Source organism: Saccoglossus kowalevskii, chromosome 18 (genome assembly GCF_978046115.1).
Source record: "Saccoglossus kowalevskii chromosome 18, keSacKowa6.1, whole genome shotgun sequence".
NCBI classification, from domain to species: domain Eukaryota; kingdom Metazoa; phylum Hemichordata; class Enteropneusta; family Harrimaniidae; genus Saccoglossus; species Saccoglossus kowalevskii.
In genome coordinates this window covers 7,788,755-7,812,921 of record NC_140658.1, presented here as the reverse complement: position 1 = coordinate 7,812,921, position 24,167 = coordinate 7,788,755, and the positions used below count along the sequence as shown (strand labels likewise).

Genomic DNA, 24,167 nt, shown 5'->3' with positions numbered 1-24,167 from the left:
AATCCTTGTACACACTATAGCAGCCACCTGAGTGACTTCATTAAAATGGTCTTTATGGACAGGTGGTTTTTATATGGAGGTTGGATAAATTTTTCATGGATCACTCATACATTTGTCATATTTGCCCAGGAAATGAGATGATACTGTTGCGATAAAAACACATTTACCCAAATTGAAAAACAAATGTTTTTGACTTGATGAATATTAATTATTATTTTAGTATATATTAAAGGCAATTAGCCACAATTTTGCTGAAAGCCTGGTCACACAAAACTGGTGGTCTCAATACAGAGGATGCTCATATGTCATGCCATGGGACTGCTTAAAAGTGGTCACTATAGACAGGTGGTCTCAATACAGAGGATGCTCATATGTCATGCCATAGGACTGCTTAAAAGTGGTCACTATAGACAGGTGGTCTCAATACAGAGGATGCTCATATGTCATGCCATGGGACTGCCTAGAAGTGGTCACTATAGACAGGTGGTCTCAATACAGAGGATGCTCATATGTCATGCCATGGGACTGCTTAAAAGTGGTCACTATAGACAGGTGGTCTCAATACAGAGGATGCTCATATGTCATGCCATAGGACTGCTTAAAAGTGGTCACTATAGACAGGTGGTCTCAATACAGAGAATGCTCATATGTCATGCCATAGGACTGCTTAAAAGTGGTCACTATAGGCAGGTGGTCTCAATACAGAGGATGCTCATATGTCATGCCATGGGACAGCTTAAAAGTGGTCACTATAGGCAGGTAGTCTCAATACAGAGGATGCTCATATGTCATGCCATGGGACTGCTTAAAAGTGGTCACTATAGGCAGGTGGTCTCAATACAGAGGATGCTCATATGTCATGCCATAGGACTGCTTAAAAGTGGTCACTATAGACAGGTGGTCTCAATACAGAGGATGCTCATATGTCATGCCATGGGACTGCTTAAAAGTGGTCACTATAGACAGGTGGTCTCAATACAGAGGATGCTCATATGTCATGCCATGGGACTGCTTAAAAGTGGTTACTATAGACAGGTGGTCTCAATACAGAGGATGTTCATATGTCATGCCATGGGACTGCTTAAAAGTGGTCACTATAGACAGGTGGTCTCAATACAGAGGATGCTCATATGTCATGCCATGGGACTGCCTAGAAGTGGTCACAATGGACAGGTGGTCTTTATACACAGGTTGCTAATATGTTATGTCATGGGACTGCCTAAAAGTGGTCACTATGGACAGGTGGTCTTTATACACAAGTTGCTAATATGTTATGGCATGGGACTGCCTAAAAGTGGTCACACAAGACAGGTGGTCTCTATACACAGGTTGCTAATGTTATGCCATGGGACTGCCTAAAAGTGGTCACTATGGACAGGTGGTCTTTATACACAGGTTGCTAATATGTTATGCCATGGGACTGCCTAAAAGTGGTCACTATAGGCAGGTGGTCTTTATACAAAGGTTGCTAATATTTTATGGCTTGGGACTGCCTAAAAGTGGTCACACAAGACAGGTGGTCTCTATACACAGGTTGCTAATTTGTTATTCCATGGGACTGCCTAAAAGTGGTCACTATGGACAGGTGGTTTTTATACACAGGTTGCTAATATGTTATGGCTTGGGACTGCCTAAAAGTGGTCACACAAGACAGGTGCTCTCTATACACAGGTTGCTAATATGTTATGCCATGGGACTGCCTAAAAGTGGTCACAATGGACAGGTGGTCTTTATACACAGGTTGCTAATATGTTATGGCTTGGGACTGCCTAAAAGTGGTCACACAAGACAGGTGGTCTCTATACACAGGTTGCTAATATGTTATGCCATGGGACTGCCTAAAAGTGGTCACTATGGATAGGTGGTCTCTATAGAGAGGATGCTCATATATTATGCCATGGGACTGCCTAAAAGTGGTCACACAAGACAGGTGGTCTCTATACAGAGGATGCTCAAATGTCATGCCATGGGACTGCCTAAAAGTGGTCACACAAGACAGGTGATCTCTATACAGAGGATGCTCACATGTTATGTCTGCCTAAAAGTGGTCACTATAGGCAGGTGGTCTTTATACAAAGGTTGCTAATATGTCATGGCTGGGGACTGCTTAAAAGTGGTCACACAAGACAGGTGGTCTCTATACAGAGGTTGCTTATATGTTGGTTGCTTATATGTAATATTGGTCACTATAAAGAGGTGGTCTTTATATAGAGATGCTGGTCACTATAAGCAGGTTTGACTATAAAACATTTTTGATTTTCCTTCACTGTATTTTATACTGCATCCAATATTCAAATTCAAATCACAATTTTTGCAACATATTACAAACACCGTAAAATGGTTTCCTGAATTATTTCCCGAAAATGCCCCTTATTTAACTTTGCTCAAAAAACACCCTTTACTTTGGAATCAATAAAAATGCACCCCAAATGTTACATGGGGGTACTTGTTATGTTTGCAAACAGCTTTTCCTACATGATAGTTTACTGTAAAATACTTTATTTTCGCTTGAAATTAATTTTCGCTATTTTCACTGAAAGAATGATTTAGTGAAAGTAAATCCTTCGAATATACCTTTTTCATATATTTTACCTTCAACTTGTCAAAAATCAGTGAAAATAAATTCCATGCAAAACAAAAGTCTTTTCAGTGAAAATTTATTCCAGCTAAAATAAAAGTATTTCACAGTATGTGAGTGACCTCGCTCTCATGGGCGAAAGTGAAACACCAATGACGCAAGGATAAGGAAATGGTTATCAAGCAATTTTAATTATTAAAACGTGGATGTGTAGGAAGCAAAATTTCATTTTAACGCTTGAAAAAAATGCATTGCATTGCATTGGTAATTGATTGCAGTCTCAGAAAGCATCAGATGCAATTGTACATGTCAAGTAAAATACTTGTAAAAGCTTTAATATAATTAAACCATGTTCCAGCCAGTCCATGCAGACATATCAATATCAACTAGTCTCTTTTCTGTTTCACTTTGTTATTTTTTTTTTATTCTGACAGAGGTCATATAATGTCTCAGAGCAAAAGAATAATTTGGTAATCAAGTGAATACATTAAAGTACATTGTATGCATGAAAGCAATATGGCAATCGTAGAAATTAACAAAATCACAGACCGTACAAGTGCGTATTGTGCTTTACTCTCATGATAACATATTTTACATGTGTAATACATCTTTTTTTAGTTTGTAATAGACTTGCATACAGTCACTTGTTTATTTTTTTGTATTTTTTTCAATAAAGTAAAATATCATTGGAGTGTGCAAATGGTGTTACCGGGAAAGTCAGGTTATCACAAAATAAAGACTGTGGATGCCCTCTTACAACACCAGTGATGACTGTCACCGGTCTGGGTTCAGTGCGTGATGCAATGATTGACAGCTTCATTAATATTCTACCAATCAGTGCTAACTCGCCAAAATTGAAATTCGATTTGTCTTGATAGAAACCGCACCAAAACTGAAATTTCGCACGCCTGCATTTTCATTTGCAGATTCTTTATGATGGCATGCCGAGGGAGCATCAAAAATGCACTAAAGATACTTCAACGATACCGATGAGAAGATGTTAATGCGTACACTTATGGTCATGATATTTATGTGAGTGTTGGTCTATCAAATCACTGATGACCTGAACTCAATTTTCTGACAGGCATGAGTCGATTATAAATACATTCCTGAGCTTTCTGTGACAGTTATGATGCTTGTTTTTTGTTGATGTGCTAGCGATCGCTTGCCCACTATTCTCGACCATTTTGAAAGAATGTAAAATCCTGTCATTGAAAAGCTAATTAATACTAATAGCAAGAAACCTGTGTAAGGGTCACAAGTTTATTTCCCCGGTAACTCATCTTTCGCCATTTATACACTCCCATATTTTATTTTATTAAAAAAAGCACCAACAAAATAAACAAGAGGTATGCAAGTCTAAGCTTGTAATAATAATTTAGAAAGATACATTTGTAATTTAAAAGGCCAACAAAAAATCATTTTTGTATGCATGGACAGTTATGTTCAATACGGGACTCAATGCATTAAGAGTTTTCTTGGTCCCCTTTAAAAATATTTCACTATACTGTTTCTACAAGCTACAAAACGTTTGTCCAATTTGGCCTTTAAATGGGTGCCCTAGCAACTCAGAGGATCAAACCATGCAATATGCTTCAATTAACTCATTCAAAGAGCATGCACTTTTTAAGAAAAAAAAAACATGGCTAAAACTGAAAATCTGACAAACTCCTCTGGTATCCTAGTTTTTTGTGTTATGAACATTACCGGTATTTGTAAGACAAATTATCCATTCAAAATAACCATCAGTATAAAAGTAGACATTTAATACCATGAGGAAATCACAAAATCATAATTTCCATGGAAACAAAGCTTTAAAGGGGAACTAAAAAGAGCCTAATCAAGGTATGTATATTGATTATAAATTTGAAAAAAAAATTGAAAAAATGATTGATTATCTTCAGAATTATGATGATTTAAATATGAGAAACCATAAACCTGCGAATGACTTCCGTTTGCGCCATCTTGCCATAAAAAAATGCCCTCGTGAGGTATAAACAGGAAAGGTAACAAAGCATGATGACGAAATAGTATCTGATTAAATATAAACAACTTAGGAAGCCATAGTTGGCTGGACTGGTGAATTGACTTCTAGTCTAGGTTGTTTCGACTTTTACGTTAATGTAAAGCATATCAAAATACAAACATTATGGATGTGCGATTGATCGAGACAGGCATTTTTTTTTTGTCTAACTGTTTAATAAATGCTGTTTCCAGTACTGCACTGTGCGTGCAATTTATTTCAAAGTCTGGATGCTGGAGTATGCAATCTTGAGTTCGTAGGGTGGTGGTGGAAACATTTTCGTCCATGTATTCACAGAGCTGCACTGGCAAATCATGGGACAATTGTCACAGGAACACCAAGCAGATTGTTCACAGACTTCCGTGTAATTTGAAATAAAACTATCATCTGACCAAGGGGCATCGTCGACGATATACTCTCATCACTCACACTGGACTGATCTGAATCTTCACAGTATACCGTACTTCCCTGATCATAAGCCCGGAGGCATGAACACGTAAGGGAAAAGTAAGGGATGAGCTTATACTCGAGGACCAACTCAGAAAAGATGATTTTGTTTTGGGGTTAAACACTGTAACCATCTTGCCAACAACGAAAAATTATTCAAAAAAATTATTCGTTCACCATGCCGGGCTTTGATAGTCTCAAAGTAAACCATGCCGAACAACTACATGTAAGTACACGACTTAACAATCACATTTTTGGCTTTTCGAAATCTACTACTCAAAGAAATCGGGGTTCATCCTGAGTAAATGACAGAATAGAAAGAATGCGAATCATGTTGTGTACGTTCGCCATGCACTCTGAAATTAATGCGAGTTTTCTCATAAAAGCACAAATCAAACTACCATGCCTATCACGATTATTATGAAATGAAACACACTTTTTACACACATATTTTAAAGAATATCGTCGACCCCAGTAAAAACACTTTGGGCTTATAATCGTGAATGCCCTCAACTCGATAAATACCTAGTAAAAATAGTGGGATGGGCTTCATACTCGGGAGGGGCTTACGATCGGGAAAGTACGGTACTTTAGTGCAATTAGGCTTCCAATTTCAGAATACTGCGGTTCAAACGTATAATGCTCTACCCCAAGTTCTAAAAAGCACATTGAGCATATAAAAGTTGAGTTTATACTAGTAGTACACAATGCTTGGCAGCATGAAGGGCTATGTACAATGGCGTATACGAATGCGATCAGATACTAAAACGCCATACCTTTGAAAAGTACCCGGATGTTAAATATGTTCGTTCGTTATTTATTCCCCTCCATGAATGGCCTCCATGGTGTTTAATTGCAAGCACTTCAAATGCCTATCCAAGCTACAGTTATAATTAAAACAAAATTAAACCACTGCAATATTATTTCGAATACAGTTTAGAATATACACAACTATAAATTAAGGCCGCATTTAGGTTCGCTTTAAGACACATGATGGTAAATTCAAAGAATTTACATTGCTACATCGCTGTCTGACACCATTCTATATTACCGTAAAAACTCTAAAATTTCACCCATTCTAAAAATTGAGCCACCTAATTATTTGGCAGATTTTTGTAATTTATTGACTTCCAAAATGTTGACCTCACCAGAAATTGCTTACTTATTTTTACTCAAAAAAATTGTTTAAAGACATGACTTTCTATAACTATTCTATTTCTGTAACTGTATATGACCCAATTTTTATATTTGTTGAATTCTCACCCTAACAAATTCGACTGGCCGACAATTTATCATTGTTTTGTATTCTAAAAACCTGACTGTTTCTCAAAAGCAAATTATTTAAAAGTGGTCAAAGTGGTGGAGTTTTTACGGTAGTCATAAATCATGTCATGTATTAAGTGAATACCTTTAAAATTGTCTGTGGATACAGGTTGATTCGTGCCAGAGATGCAATTTCTCTCAAAAACAGTTGAGGATACGATACAGGAATAAATTTACATCTCAATAAATGCGTGAAAAAGAAGTTGGGTAATTGTAATTTAACAAAATTTTGACAGTGTTTATCACAAAAATAGAGGTGTTTGGTTCAAGGAGGGAGGTAAGCATGAATTGGTACACTGTAATAATCTCAAAGCATTCAACAGGAATGTCTTGTATAGTCCGAGAATTAATTGATGATACTAAAGTGATATAATGTCGCTTAACTTATATACCATATACTACTGGGTAGTCATTGACGCTGCAGGTCGGCGTTCATTCTACACCTGACGCATATCACGCAAGGTGTACTGGAAGTTTGTTCGAAACTTTGAATGTTTCAAAGTCATTGCATGGACGTCACATATTTTAATGCTATAATTCAATTCAGTTATTTCTTTACTACTGTAAAATCTGTATTAGAAACTGGCTTCTATGAAAATGGTACAATGCAACAAAGGGGATGTGGCTTCTAATAGAGCATCTACACATATGAGAAATGATGAATTTTTGGTTCTCAAAAAGAATGGGTGCGACTTCTATTAGGGATGCGGCTTTTAAAACAGATTTTTACGATAATAATGATAAGTGAAACTTAGAATCTTTGTACCGTGATTGATAGAATTAATGCCAAGAGTTGACTTGTGAGTTGTCTATCAATGAGGCAACTGTCGTTAAGATTAAGTTCATCAGCACTATGACAGTGTTATGCACCCCTTGGATAATTGTGATCCTATCAATGAGGCAATAAACCGGGAAATGTGGTAAATTGAGTGATGACACGATTTTTATTATAAGAAGGTACCATTCCATCACACACATACAATACCTTAGCTACTGGTACATTGTACCTGTAATGACCACCACTATCTACAGATACACTGTATGTATGAACGATACTAACAAATTGAGCAACAACATGCATGTATTCACACTGGATTCCCAACAGGGGAAAGTAACAACGAGATACATAAAAAAACTGTAAAATTGTGTGTTTCATGACAACACAGACACCCAGATACATGGAAAAACTGACAACATGGTACATGGTGGAACACTATGCACAGATTGGTAGTTATCAACATGTGAACATTAGAAGTCCATGAGTAGTGGTAATGTCTATGTATCTACAATAAATATCTCAAAGGGGTTGATTTAAGCAATCAAATGAAGTCCTACAACCACCTCGATAGCTTGTAGCGATTGATAGGAAACAAGTCATTGTCAATGACACATCCCCGTTCCGTTCATATTTGAGTGACATATACATTCAAAGCAGATCATGACCGAAATGCACCTGCATATGTACAACACATTGTGCTAAATCTGAACAAAATCCATCCATGCATGACTGAGATCCGGTTCTGGAATTGTGAAAATACGTGATTTTGATGCATTTTCGGCCTTAAAATGGCCATCATTCCACTATTGTTAAGCAGATCATGAAACAAATGCACATATCTATTTGTGACATGATGTACCATGTGTGTGTGAAGTTTGAACTTGATCAATCCAGACATGTCTTGGATACGGATCCAGAACTGAATTCTTTATCAAAATGGCCGCCAGTCGGCCATTTCGAACTTGATCCGAAAAAAAAAAGACGTGCATCAAGGTCCTATTATGTTTAATGTATGTACCAAATTTGAATGAAATCCATCCATGCATAACTGAGATACGGGTCCGGAATGGTGAAAATGTGTGATTTCAATGCATTTTCGGCCTTAAAGCGGCCGCCATTTGGCTATCGTTAATGAGATCATGAAACAAATGCACATACATATTTGTGACATGATGTACCTTGTGTGTGTGAAGTTTGAACTCGATCAATCCAAGCATGTCTCAGATACGGATCCAGAACTGAATTCTTTAAAACAAAATGGCCGCCAGTCGGCCATTTCGAACCCGATCCAAAAAAAAATGACGTGCATCAAGGTCCTATTATGTTTAATGTATGTACCAAATTTGAACAAAATCCGTCCATGCATAACTGAGATCCGGGTCCGGAATGGTGAAAATGTGCGATTTTGATGCATTTTCGGCCTTAAAATGGCCGCTATTCGGCTATCGTTAATCAGATCATGAAAAAAATGCATGTGCATATGTCCCATATAATGTGTGATGTATGAGTGAAGTTTGAACTTAATCGGTCCATGCATGTTCGAGATACAGGTGATCACGGACGAACGGACGGACGCACACAGGGCAAAACTTAAGTCCCCGTTTTCGGACTGCGTCCGAACGGGGACTAATTACAATGGGTCAAAACAACATACATCTCAACATCCTGCAGTAAGAATCCAGTGGGAGCATTGTTACCGATGTGGCAAGTGTAGAATAAAGGGAAGATGTGTGCAGTCTGGAAAAATTCCTGAAATTTAATGCTGGGTGTCACTTGCTGTAATCCCAAGAACAGGGTTGTTTGTTGGGAAAAACAGTATGCACTCTTATTATTCTGCAATCCTATATAAGCAATATTGAGAGCAATGACGCAAGCAATTTTTTCACTTGAATGGCTGTGTATACATCACTCAACTCAATGTCCTCAGATGGCCGTGTATACATTGCCGAGCTCAGTATCCTCAGATGGCCATGTATACATTGCCGAGCTCAGTGTCCTCAGATGGCCGTGTATTTATCGCCAAGCTCAGTATCCTCAGATGACCATGTATACATTGCCAAGCTCAGTGTCCTCAGATGGCCGTGTGTACATCGCTGAACTCAGTACCCTCAGATGGCCATGTTTACATTGCCGAGCAGTGTCCTCAGCTGGCCGTGTATACATTGCCGAGCTCAGTATCCTCAGATGGCCGTGTATACATTGCCGAGCTCAGTATCCTCAGATGGCCGTGTATACATTGCCAAGCACAGTGTCCTCAGACGGCTGTGTATACATTGCCGAGCACAGTATCCTCAGATGGCCGTGTATACATTGCCGAGCACAGTATCCTCAGATGGCCGTGTATACATCGCTGAACTCAATGTTCTCAGATGGCCGTGTATATATCGCCAAGCTCAGTATCCTCAGATGGCCATGTATACATTGCCGAGCTCAGTGTCCTCAGATGGCCGTGTATACATTGCCGAGCTCAGTGTCCTCAGATGGCCGTGTATACATTGCCGAGCTCAGTGTCCTCAGATGGCCGTGTATACATTGCCAAACTCAGTGTCCTCAGATGGCCGTGTATACATTGCCAAACTCAGTGTCCTCAGATGGCCGTGTATACATTGCCAAGCACAGTGTCCTCAGACGGCTGTGTATCCATTGCCGAGCACAGTATCCTCAGATGGCCGTGTATACATTGCCGAGCACAGTATCCTCAGATGGCCGTGTATACATCGCTGAACTCAATGTTCTCAGATGGCCGTGTATATATCGCCAAGCTCAGTATCCTCAGATGGCCGTGTATACATTGCCGAGCTCAGTGTCCTCAGATGGCCGTGTATACATTGCCGAGCTCAGTGTCCTCAGATGGCCGTGTATACATTGCCAAACTCAGTGTCCTCAGATGGCCGTGTATACATTGCCGAACTCAGTGTCCTCAGATGGTCGTGTATACATTGCTGAGCTCAGTGTTCAGAGATGGCCATGTATACATGTACATTGCTGAGCTCAGTATCCTCAGATGGCCGTGTATACATGTACATTGCTGAGCTCAGTGTCCTCAGATGGCCGTGTATACATGTACATTGCTGAGCTCAGTGTCCTTAGATGGCCGTGTATACATGTACATTGCTGAGCTCAGTGTCCTCAGATGGCCATGTATATATCGCTGAACTCAATGTCCTCAGATGGCCGTGTATACATTGCCGAGCACAGTGTCCTCAGATGGCCATGTATATATCGCTGAACTCAATGTCCTCAGATGGCCGTGTATACATTGCCGAGCACAGTGTCCTCAGATGGCCATGTATATATCGCTGAACTCAATGTCCTCAGATGGCCATGTATACATCGCCAAGCTCAGTGTCCTCAGATGGCCATGTATACATTGCCGAGCTCAGTGTCCTCAGATGGCCATGTATACATCGCCAAGCTCAGTGTCCTCAGATGGCCATGTATACATCGCCAAGCACAGTGTCCTCAGATGGCCATGTATACATTGCCGAGCTCAGTGTTCTCAGATGGCCGTGTATACATCGCTGAACTCGGTGAAGGTTGTGCGATCACAAGAAAATATATGAGGCCATTGCACATGTAAACAAGATACTTTAGTAAAGCAGTATCTTCATATGAATATATATTACAATGATTTGACTTTATAGTGTATTATTCAAACACAGGATAACCATTTGGTTTACTAATTTTTCTTTATTGCATAGTATGTACATAACCCATTCTCAAGACTCGAAAACAGTCCTCACATTTGAGATACATGTAACCTCAAAAATAAATAATGGCTAGAATCCATGGAGGCTTTCCAATGATAATGCGTTAAGTACATGTACATGTAGGCTTGAGCAAAATAGAAGATTATATGTCATGTTCCTAATACTTTAATTATTAAGGATTAATATCAGGTCAAGAAAGGTCAAGTCAGAAAGGTCAAGAAACATTTGTCATTTGTACACTGGTTTGTGATCTTATCTCTTCATCTCAAAATTGTGCTTGATGACATGGAATGAAGAAGTTGTATGTTATTAATGATATATGATATATGGTTGAAAGATTTCAAAATATTGACAGTTTCAGTTTCTAGTATGATAAAAGTTATAATACCGGTAGCTACTATTATACATCTGTCACTGTAATGCCATAAGTTCCAGCGTATCGTAATTTTGCGATATTTTACAGGGTTTTTTCATCCTACCATACATGTATAAGAAAATGCGGATTCTAAATATGGAATGATTATGTGCATAAGCATCCTCTAATAATAAAAACAAACATGGCTGCCACCAGGCACCAGTTTACACCACCAGTTTACAGTTTCTGTTCTAAACTTTTTGCATTTCGACATTCCCATGATGTAATCTTAGAAGGAAAAGATGTATAATAATAAGGTTATTACGAAGATACCTATGCACTCAGACAGTAGGCCGCCGCATCGACCTCTGGTATTGACTTTGAGGTATCCTCATAATAATCTCATACTATACACAACAATTCTCCCATCAGTAGTATTGAATTTGAATTTGCCACGTACAGTCCAGTCCAAGCATTTATAAGTTTCCATTCAGCTGGATTTAAACTCGCGTAGCTTGTTTTCAAAACAGTCGCATATCTAAACTGTGTAGAGTAATCTGCCTGAATATGTCTCATATTCTCAGGCGCGGACAACCGGGCATTTTCACCACATGGCAACCATCACGGTGAAAACAAAGGCCGAAAACTCTCAGAAAACGGTACTTTGGAATAGTTGTTGAGACTCCCTTGAACAGTGTAACAAGATCACCCCTACATGTGTAACGCATGTAAATGTGATTGGTCAGGATTACTTCAAAGTTGAGTTCCTGTTGTTTTCTCGAATTTTTACCGGCTCTTCGCTCGGGATTCCGCGTTCCTCAGCAGCGTGCACAGAACCCATAGAAATGCATGGTACAGTGGTGCGCGTCTTAGCAACGTGGAACGTCTGTGACGTAGCTCCGCCCCCGAAGATTAGTAACATACAATGTAGGTAAATAGTACTAGGAAAAAGTCCAAATTATTGATTTTTTTTTTATGAAATCCAGCTGATGGCTTGTAAGTTATGCCTGTACTGCCTTACTGTTCTGCCTTAAATTGCATTTTATACCTAGTTAACCTTTTCACCACTAGTTTTGTCTTCTCATCACAAATTCACAAAATAGTTTATAGTCTTTCTTCAGAATTTTGGGACAAAAATAGAAAAATTTGTTGAGTAAAGACTGAAAATGTACCACAATTTTGTCTGTTGGCTCCAAAATCAGGAGTCATCTCCAGAAAGTGCAGAATAATTTGGGCAAGAAAGTCAGGTGGTACAAAGGTTAAAAGGATACCACACTAAGCCTTAAGTCCCACTGAAATGTTGATGTGATTTTTAAGTATCAGTATAATTTAGGTCTAACAATACATAATTTTCAAAATAAGCAAACAAATCTGCGGATTTAATGTGTGAAATACGTGAATGAATGTCGACCGCAAAAATTTAGTGATTTGATTTTTTTTTTCAGAGAGAAATATGGTTTTGAGATATCCTTACTGGTACTTCATCAAAAATAACCATCATGAAATGCGTAACACATTAAGCAGGGTTATACCTCTAGTCTAAAAATAGATTTGCATTTGTCAATTCCCACATGATGTTTGGACATTTTTTTGTCTTTTTTCCCCCCCGTTTAATTTCATGCATAATGCAGTAAACAGAAAATGGTGTATTAGTGCCAAGGTGAAGAAAAATGACTTGGCTGCAAAGGTTAATAAACGCATAGTATGAATCCCAGAACTCACAAGGGTACTATTAACACTAGAACTTACCACATGAATATTAAGCTACACAGACTACAATGGGAGGGAGTACCAGAACATGCTTCTCTATAGGACACTACAAAGTATTAGATAAAGACTGACCAGTGACTGTCGTCGTGGTGGCGGTAAACTACGCCAATTCAATGCCATTCATTTAAGTGACCTGTAAAATAAAAAAATAAAAAAATAAATACGAGTGTTGCTGGTATTTAATATTGGGATTCCATGTAGCCAGCCATACTGTTATCTCTTCAGTGAAAATAACAGTTTACAGTACCAAGCTGCAATTTCCAATAAAGACTTCCTGCAATCCATTAAAATTTAATGTAATTAACTAATACCATCAGCGGTAAAGAAAGAAAAAGTGTTTATGATGTAAAAGTTACATGTATAAATGATAATTGAGGGTTTTTACTAGCAGATATTGTCTGGTATTTACTACCTCTCATTTAGGAAAATTAGCTTATTTGGCAAATGGTATATATTCAATATTTTCAACTCAAAACTTATCTGAATTAAAGTAAACCAAAAGTATGATATACATGTGTACATGAAAGCAAAGTATACTTTAAACAGTTGCTTGTAGATAAATTGATTAATGAAATAATTATTTCCATTATTAATTCACATTTCACAAAAATATAACTGCTGAGTGCATATCAGAAGATAATGAATTTAAGAAATCACTCTGGTGTTCATGTAGACAAAGTGGTCATGCATGTATTGGTAGAAATTAATTCTTAGAACATACTTGGAATAGTTCACAAAATGTATACTCCATGGAGCAACTGCCTGTTTTCTGGTGAGAACACAATGTACATTCTCTAAATGAACATTAATACATAATTACAAGAAGTTCCGTCCAATTAATGACACCATAACCGTACTAAGAACATGTTTTTATGACACACCACATGCCAAATAACAGACTAATAGCGAGGTATAAAAAAGTTATTGTGTAATCACAAAATGGCTGTCGCAGTGAGTTATAATCACTTGGTGTAATCACAAAATGGCTGCCGCAGTGAGTTATAATCCATTGGTGTAACCACAAAGTGGCTGCCACAGTGAGTTATAATCACTTGGTTCATATATAAACACAAAATGGCTGCCAAAGTGAGTTATAATCACTTAGTGTAATCACAAAATGGCTGCCGCAGTGAGTAATAATCCATTGGTGTAACCACAAAATGGCTGACACAGTGAGTTATAATCACTTGGTTCATATATAAACACAAAATGGCTGTCACAGTGAGTTATAATCACTTGGTTCATATATAAACACAAAATGGCTGACACAGTGAGTTATAATCACTTGGTTCATATATAAACACAAAATGGCTGACACAGTGAGTTATAATCACTTGGTACATATATAAACACAAAATGGCTGACACAGTGAATTATAATCACTTGGTGTAATCACAAAATGGCTGCCGCAGTGAGTTATAATCACTTGGTATAACCACAAAATGGCTGCCACAGTGAGTTATAGTCACTTGGTGTAAACACAAAATGGCTGACACAGTGAGTTATAGTCACTTGGTGTAAACACAAAATGGCTGACACAGTGAGCTATAATCCATTGGTGTAACCACAAAGTGGCTGCCACAGTGAGTTATAATCACTTGGTTCATATATAAACACAAAATGGCTGACACAGTGAGTTATAATCACTTGGTTCATATATAAACACAAAATGGCTGACACAGTGAGTTATAATCACTTGGTTCATATATAAACACAAAATGGCTGACACAGTGAGTTATAATCCATTGGTGTAACCACAAAGCGGCTGCCACAGTGAGTTATAGTCACTTGGTGTAAACACAAAATGGCTGACACAGTGAGTTATAATCACTTGGGTCATATATAAACACAAAATGGCTGACACAGTGAGTTATAATCACTTGGTTCATATATAAACACAAAATGGCTGACACAGTGAGTTATAATCACTTGGTTCATATATAAACACAAAATGGCTGACACAGTGAGTTATAATCCATTGGTGTAACCACAAAGTGGCTGCCACAGTGAGTTATAGTCACTTGTTGTAAACACAAAATGGTTGCCACAGTGAGTTATAATCACTTGGTGTAATCACAAAATGGCTGTCGCAGTGAGTTATAATCACTTGGTGTAATCACAAAATGGCTGCCACAGTGAGTTATAGTCACTTGGTGTAAACACAAAATGGCTGACACAGTGAGTTATAATCCATTGGTGTAACCACAAAGTGGCTGCCACAGTGAGTTATAATCACTTGGTTCATATATAAACACAAAATGGCTGCCAAAGTGAGTTATAATCACTTAGTGTAATCACAAAATGGCTGCCGCAGTGAGTAATAATCCATTGGTGTAACCACAAAATGGCTGACACAGTGAGTTATAATCACTTGGTTCATATATAAACACAAAATGGCTGTCACAGTGAGTTATAATCACTTGGTTCATATATAAACACAAAATGGCTGACACAGTGAGTTATAATCACTTGGTTCATATATAAACACAAAATGGCTGACACAGTGAATTATAATCACTTGGTGTAAACACAAAATGGCTGCCACAGTGAGTTTTAATCAATTGGTGTATCACAAAACGGCTGCCACAGTGAGTTATAATCACTTAGTGTAAACACAAAATGGCTGACACAGTGAGTCATAATCCATTGGTGTAACCACAAAGTGGCTGCCACAGTGAGTTATAATCCATTGGTGTAAACACAAAATGGCTACCACAGTGACTTATAATCACTTGGTGTAAACACAAAATGGCTGCCACAGTGAGTTTTAATCACTTAGTGTAAACACAAAATGGCTGACACAGTGAGTTATAATCCATTGGTGTAAACACAAAATGGCTACCACAGTGACTTATAATCACTTAGTGTAAACACAAAATGGCTGACACAGTGAGTCATAATCCATTGGTGTAACCACAAAGTGGCTGCCACAGTGAGTTATAATCCATTGATGTAAACACAAAATGGCTACCACAGTGACTTATAATCACTTGGTGTAAACACAAAATGGCTGCCACAGTGAGTTATAATCACTTAGTGTAAACACAAAATGGCTGACACAGTGAGTCATAATCCATTGGTGTAACCACAAAGTGGCTGCCACAGTGAGTTATAATGACTTGCTGTAAACACAAAATGACTGCCACAGTGAGTTTTAATCACTTGGTGTAAACACAAAATGGCTGCCACAGTGAGTTATAATCACGTGGTTCATATATAAACACAAAATGGCTGCCACAGTGAGTTATAATCACTTGGTTCATGTATAAACACAAAATGGCTGTCACAGTGAATTATAATCACTTGGTGTAAACACAAAATGGCTGCCACAGTGAGTTATAATGACTTGGTGTAAACACAAAATGGCTGTCACAGTCAGTTATAATCACTTGGTTCATATATAAACACAAAATGGCTGCCACAGTGAGTTATAATCACTTGGTGTAAACACAAAATGGCTGCCACAGTGAGTTATAATCACTTGGTATAACCACAAAATGGCTGCCACAGTGAATTATAATCACTTGGTGTAAACACAAAATGGCTGCCACAGTGAGTTTTAATCAATTGGTGTATCACAAAATGGCTGCCACAGTGAGTTATAATCACTTAGTGTAAACACAAAATGGCTGACACAGTGAGTCATAATCCATTGGTGTAACCACAAAGTGGCTGCCACAGTGAGTTATAATCCATTGGTGTAAACACAAAATGGCTACCACAGTGACTTATAATCACTTGGTGTAAACACAAAATGGCTGCCACAGTGAGTTTTAATCACTTAGTGTAAACACAAAATGGCTGACACAGTGAGTTATAATCCATTGGTGTAAACACAAAATGGCTACCACAGTGAGTTATAATTCATTGGTGTAAACACAAAATGGCTGCCACAGTGAGTTTTAATCAATTGGTGTAAACACAAAATGGCTGCCACAGTGAGTTATAATCACTTAGTGTAAACACAAAATGGCTGACACAGTGAGTCATAATCCATTGGTGTAACCACAAAGTGGCTGCCACAGTGAGTTATAATCCATTGGTGTAAACACAAAATGGCTACCACAGTGACTTATAATCACTTGGTGTAAACACAAAATGGCTGCCACAGTGAGTTTTAATCACTTAGTGTAAACACAAAATGGCTGACACAGTGAGTTATAATCCATTGGTGTAAACACAAAATGGCTACCACAGTGAGTTATAATCCATTGGTGTAAACACAAAATGGCTGCCACAGTGAGTTTTAATCAATTGGTGTAAACACAAAATGGCTGCCACAGTGAGTTATAATCACTTAGTGTAAACACAAAATGGCTGACACAGTGAGTTATAATCCATTGGTGTAACCACAAAGTGGCTGCCACAGTGAGTTTTAATCAATTGGTGTATCACAAAATGGCTGCCACAGTGAGTTATAATCACTTGGTGTAACCACAAAGTGGCTGCCACAGTGAGTTTTAATCACTTGGTGTAAACACAAAATGGCTGTCACAGTGAGTTATAATCACATGGTTCATATATAAACACAAAATGGCTGCCACAGTGAGTTATAATCACTTGGTGTAAACACAAAATGGCTGCCACAGTGAGTTTTAATCAATTGGTGTATCACAAAATGGCTGCCACAGTGAGTTATAATCACTTAGTGTAAACACAAAATGGCTGACACAGTGAGTCATAATCCATTGGTGTAACCACAAAGCGGCTGCCACAGTGAGTTATAATCCATTGGTGTAAACACAAAATGGCTACCACAGTGACTTATAATCACTTAGTGTAAACACAAAATGGCTGACACAGTGAGTTATAATCACTTGGTTCATATATAAACACAAAATGGCTGACACAGTGAGTTATAATCCATTGGTGTAACCACAAAGTGGCTGCCACAGTGAGTTATAGTCACTTGTTGTAAACACAAAATGGTTGCCACAGTGAGTTATAATCACTTGGTGTAATCACAAAATGGCTGTCGCAGTGAGTTATAATCACTTGGTGTAATCACAAAATGGCTGCCACAGTGAGTTATAGTCACTTGGTGTAAACACAAAATGGCTGACACAGTGAGTTATAATCCATTGGTGTAACCACAAAGTGGCTGCCACAGTGAGTTATAATCACTTGGTTCATATATAAACACAAAATGGCTGCCAAAGTGAGTTATAATCACTTAGTGTAATCACAAAATGGCTGCCGCAGTGAGTAATAATCCATTGGTGTAACCACAAAATGGCTGACACAGTGAGTTATAATCACTTGGTTCATATATAAACACAAAATGGCTGTCACAGTGAGTTATAATCACTTGGTTCATATATAAACACAAAATGGCTGACACAGTGAGTTATAATCACTTGGTTCATATATAAACACAAAATGGCTGACACAGTGAATTATAATCACTTGGTGTAAACACAAAATGGCTGCCACAGTGAGTTTTAATCAATTGGTGTATCACAAAATGGCTGCCACAGTGAGTTATAATCACTTAGTGTAAACACAAAATGGCTGACACAGTGAGTCATAATCCATTGGTGTAACCACAAAGTGGCTGCCACAGTGAGTTATAATCCATTGGTGTAAACACAAAATGGCTACCACAGTGACTTATAATCACTTGGTGTAAACACAAAATGGCTGCCACAGTGAGTTTTAATCACTTAGTGTAAACACAAAATGGCTGACACAGTGAGTTATAATCCATTGGTGTAAACACAAAATGGCTACCACAGTGACTTATAATCACTTAGTGTAAACACAAAATGGCTGACACAGTGAGTCATAATCCATTGGTGTAACCACAAAGTGGCTGCCACAGTGAGTTATAATCCATTGATGTAAACACAAAATGGCTACCACAGTGACTTATAATCACTTGGTGTAAACACAAAATGGCTGCCACAGTGAGTTATAATCACTTAGTGTAAACACAAAATGGCTGACACAGTGAGTCATAATCCATTGGTGTAACCACAAAGTGGCTGCCACAGTGAGTTATAATGACTTGCTGTAAACACAAAATGACTGCCACAGTGAGTTTTAATCACTTGGTGTAAACACAAAATGGCTGCCACAGTGAGTTATAATCACGTGGTTCATATATAAACACAAAATGGCTGCCACAGTCAGTTATAATCACTTGGTTCATGTATAAACACAAAATGGCTGTCACAGTGAATTATAATCACTTGGTGTAAACACAAAATGGCTGCCACAGTGAGTTATAATGACTTGGTGTAAACACAAAATGGCTGTCACAGTCAGTTATAATCACTTGGTTCATATATAAACACAAAATGGCTGCCACAGTGAGTTATAATCACTTGGTGTAAACACAAAATGGCTGCCACAGTGAGTTATAATCACTTGGTATAACCACAAAATGGCTGCCACAGTGAATTATAATCACTTGGTGTAAACACAAAATGGCTGCCACAGTGAGTTTTAATCAATTGGTGTATCACAAAATGGCTGCCACAGTGAGTTATAATCACTTAGTGTAAACACAAAATGGCTGACACAGTGAGTCATAATCCATTGGTGTAACCACAAAGTGGCTGCCACAGTGAGTTATAATCCATTGGTGTAAACACAAAATGGCTACCACAGTGACATAAAATCACTTGGTGTAAACACAAAATGGCTGCCACAGTGAGTTTTAATCACTTAGTGTAAACACAAAATGGCTGACACAGTGAGTTATAATCCATTGGTGTAAACACAAAATGGCTACCACAGTGAGTTATAATCCATTGGTGTAAACACAAAATGGCTGCCACAGTGAGTTTTAATCAATTGGTGTAAACACAAAATGGCTGCCACAGTGAGTTATAATCACTTAGTGTAAACACAAAATGGCTGACACAGTGAGTCATAATCCATTGGTGTAACCACAAAGTGGCTGCCACAGTGAGTTATAATCCATTGGTGTAAACACAAAATGGCTACCACAGTGACTTATAATCACTTGGTGTAAACACAAAATGGCTGCCACAGTGAGTTTTAATCACTTAGTGTAAACACAAAATGGCTGACACAGTGAGTTATAATCCATTGGTGTAAACACAAAATGGCTACCACAGTGAGTTATAATCCATTGGTGTAAACACAAAATGGCTGCCACAGTGAGTTTTAATCAATTGGTGTAAACACAAAATGGCTGCCACAGTGAGTTATAATCACTTAGTGTAAACACAAAATGGCTGACACAGTGAGTTATAATCCATTGGTGTAACCACAAAGTGGCTGCCACAGTGAGTTTTAATCAATTGGTGTATCACAAAATGGCTGCCACAGTGAGTTATAATCACTTGGTGTAACCACAAAGTGGCTGCCACAGTGAGTTTTAATCACTTGGTGTAAACACAAAATGGCTGTCACAGTGAGTTATAATCACATGGTTCATATATAAACACAAAATGGCTGCCACAGTGAGTTATAATCACTTGGTGTAAACACAAAATGGCTGCCACAGTGAGTTATAATCACTTGGTATAACCACAAAACGGCTGCCACAGTGAATTATAATCACTTGGTGTAAACACAAAATGGCTGCCACAGTGAGTTTTAATCAATTGGTGTATCACAAAATGGCTGCCACAGTGAGTTATAATCACTTAGTGTAAACACAAAATGGCTGACACAGTGAGTCATAATCCATTGGTGTAACCACAAAGCGGCTGCCACAGTGAGTTATAATCCATTGGTGTAAACACAAAATGGCTACCACAGTGACTTATAATCACTTGGTGTAAACACAAAATGGCTGCCACAGTGAGTTTTAATCAATTGGTGTATCACAAAATGGCTGCCACAGTGAGTTATAATCACTTAGTGTAACCACAAAATGGCTGCCACAGTGAGTTATAATCACTTGGTGTAAACACAAAATGGCTGCCACAGTGAGTTTTAATCAATTGGTGTATCACAAAATGGCTGCCACAGTGAGTTATAATCACTTGGTGTAATCACAAAATGGCTGCCACAGTGAGTTATAATCACTTGGTGTAACCACAAAGTGGCTGCCACAGTGAGTTATAATCAATTGGTTTAAACACAAAATGGCTGTTACATCACAACCTGGTACTATCTTCAAAATGATTTTGTATAGTCTGCTTCTCTCCACATGACATTTTGATAAACCTTTTGAGAAAAAAAATAAAAGAAATATCTGGCACTGTCTGTATGGTCCAAAATAATAATAAAATTTAATGAAAATTTAACAAAATGTTTGCAGTGAATTTTGATCGGGAAATGACTGGTAGACTGGCTACAAGCGAGACAGCACACTGAATGACATACTTGAACAATACTGAAATACATTGTACATTTGCAGTCATCCTTTTAAATACATTAATGCTGAACATATGGCATAGAACATTAAAACCCTAGAGGTATACAGACAAATATTCACAGACCTTTGAAGTTTTTGAATTTAACCCTTAGCATTTGTTTATTTATATATTTAGCACTCACTCATACTTCTTTCTTGCAAAAAATCCAAATCTTTTAAATTTTCCAAACTTGGAATGTCACAGTTGTATTTTCAAAGTTATTGTATTTAAAAATTACTGGTATACATGCTGAAGTTGATATAGAAACCAAATAGATGACTTTTGTGACCCCCTAAAAGTCACACATCCTGGTACTTTCGTAGGGATGAAAATCAAAATAATTTACTTTATTGATATTTCAGCACAATTTCCTGGACTTGACTATTTGTTTCAAAAATGATTTTGTTAAAGGCCCAGGTATACTATAAATTCGCTCCTAAACAATAGAGATTATTTCCTTGCTTGTCACGCTGTAGTAAACAGCTCTAGTAAAAACTCGTTTTTTTCTAACTTACAGGTCGATTATCCCGTGCCAAAGTGGATGCATGTGACTATGAATATCACAGCAGTGACTGTATTTATGACAATAGTGTACAAGTTGAGATTTTGGTGGATAAAAGTCAAAAACACAAACCGGGGAAAGGGATGCGCTACTAATCTTGAATAATTAACTACTGTCAATCAAAGTCACGTGATGTTGGACCGCTGAAACAGGATGTGTCATAGGCTATGCAAGTAATTAACAACACTCATTAGCATAGCCACACCTCCAATTCACACTTGCCCAGGACAAGTGAATTGGGCCTTTTAAGAACAAAGGCAGATCAAAATGCCACAATTGCATACATTTGTGATGCTGTCATACCAACAGAAGTTTTAAATACACTCCCTGTCTGAAGGACACTGATGAAAAACTCACGGTGTCTACCTGTCCTAAGGACACTGGTGAAAAATCCACTGTGACTCCCTGTCTTAGGGACAATGAACAAATATTCACTGTGACTCCCTAACTTAAGAACAAAATGTTGCATTTATGCGAAAAATCTACATCAATAAGCAAACTCATTATTACATCAATAATCCACAAGCAAATTCACAATCCCAGAAAAGAAGAGAGGGGAGGGTTAAACTTCAAACAGTCAATTCAGGAGGCATGGACCTCCCAGAAACATAATGTCAGTAGCTTCGAATAGAAGGAGCATACATTGCCCTCGCTCCATAGCACTCTTGCAATATACATCTCCAAACCACTTGTTAATTAGTTGGGAATTTTATACCCGATGACTTTTTGATACCTGTCTTTAGATGATTGCAACAAGAAAGAAAAAAAAAATAATGAGAACTATATTTGCCAGACATATTGCTCTGCGTATACACAATACGGACATGTTATTGGAAGATAAAAGCTTATTAGGAAAACACGAACTAGTCCACCATGGCGATAACACGTACAAACAATGACCCTATGGTATTAGACAGATGACACCGCTTTGACCTTTTTATACAGACTCCAGACTAATAAAAAAATCACATTCATTCTCACTTTGATTTTCCATAAAGATTTAACATGATTGACTATTGTTATCATCTCATCATTTGCAAGCTCAGTTTGTTCTCATACATGTATAAAAATGTATAAACTACTATGAAAATTTTTATTTTTATGGTTAAGAATTTTGTGATTTTTTTTTTGCATTTGTGAAAAATCATTGTGCGTTTAGATCCCTGTGAAATTAATACTAAAGCAAAATTTCATGATTCAGAAAATATGTTCAAGAAAATTACATTAATAAAATTAATTAATAAATAATATCAAACCCGTGTGGAAGTACTAACATACATATACATCCAACAAAAAAATGAAATGGTCCAAAAACTGAGTGTTCGTGCAAGAGTTAATTGGGATCAGGCAAGAACACAAAAAAAAACTGTCTCACTCCGGGGTAGTTTTCAAGTAACATTTTCCCAGTTGAAGTCAATAAATAATTTCTAGAATAGTGCCACAACTCAGACCTTTGGGTAGAGCAGGAGCTGTAGACTGTGACGGCAAGCTTGAGCAGACATTTTTTTGTTGACCTTTGAGAAACAAAAGAATTGCATCCAAACATGACGATGTGATCACTATGCAAGGTGTATATCAACCGCCATTGTACGAGCATGCACATGTTTTTCAAGCTTTCTCTAACATAAACAAAGCCAGCACTATGATCATTGATCATGACAAGATGAACTCCATAGACATTACTGGTACAGTATTATGCCAAATGTCATATTGGCAGGCATAAAATTATGAATATTTATATATTATATATGATGAACTTTTAAATATACCTTGTAATATTATTGAGAAACTGCCAAACAGCAGACATTTTTTGAAATTTGTAATATCATATATATTCATACATGTAATATTATATATATTACATGTATGAATATATATGATATTACAAATTTCAAAAACTTTCTGCTGTTTGGCAGTTTCTCAATAATATTACAAGGTATATTTAAAAGTTCATCATTTAAGACATACACAAAGGTGTAACTAAAGTAGTTTATGCAAATGAGAGATTTATTTTCAGTTATGATTCTCATAAAAAATTAGTCACTTTTATGCTCTATTACCAGTGCACATAAATTAAAAATCTAAATAAACTTATCATTTAAATATGACTTATTATGACCATAGACACACCTTTGTCATTTTACCTTACCTAGAGCAAATTTGCCAATGAAAAATTATATTTATTCAGTCTAAAATAAAGAATTGCCAGAAAATTACATAAAAAATTGCAAAATGCGGCCCCAGAATCATGACAGAAAAAATGATGGCATTTAAAAGGTTACTGG

The 24,167-nt window shown here is 37.5% G+C and overlaps 1 protein-coding gene across 4 annotated transcripts in view; it reads right to left on the bottom strand.

Moving 5' to 3' along the window:
* LOC100371240 (GREB1-like protein) overlaps nucleotides 1-24,167 on the bottom strand; it is a 119,877-nt gene that overhangs the window by 75,364 nt on the left and 20,346 nt on the right. For 3 of the 4 annotated variants that reach the window (XM_085493138.1, XM_085493140.1, XM_085493139.1), the window contains exon 2: nucleotides 13,057-13,117. In XM_085493138.1, coding sequence (XP_085349264.1) covers nucleotides 13,057-13,104 — 48 coding nt within the window. In that variant the 5' untranslated portion in view covers nucleotides 13,105-13,117. Of the gene's footprint in view, nucleotides 1-12,963; nucleotides 13,118-24,167 lie in introns of all 4 variants that reach the window. The other variant, XM_085493141.1, reaches the window with a different exon arrangement.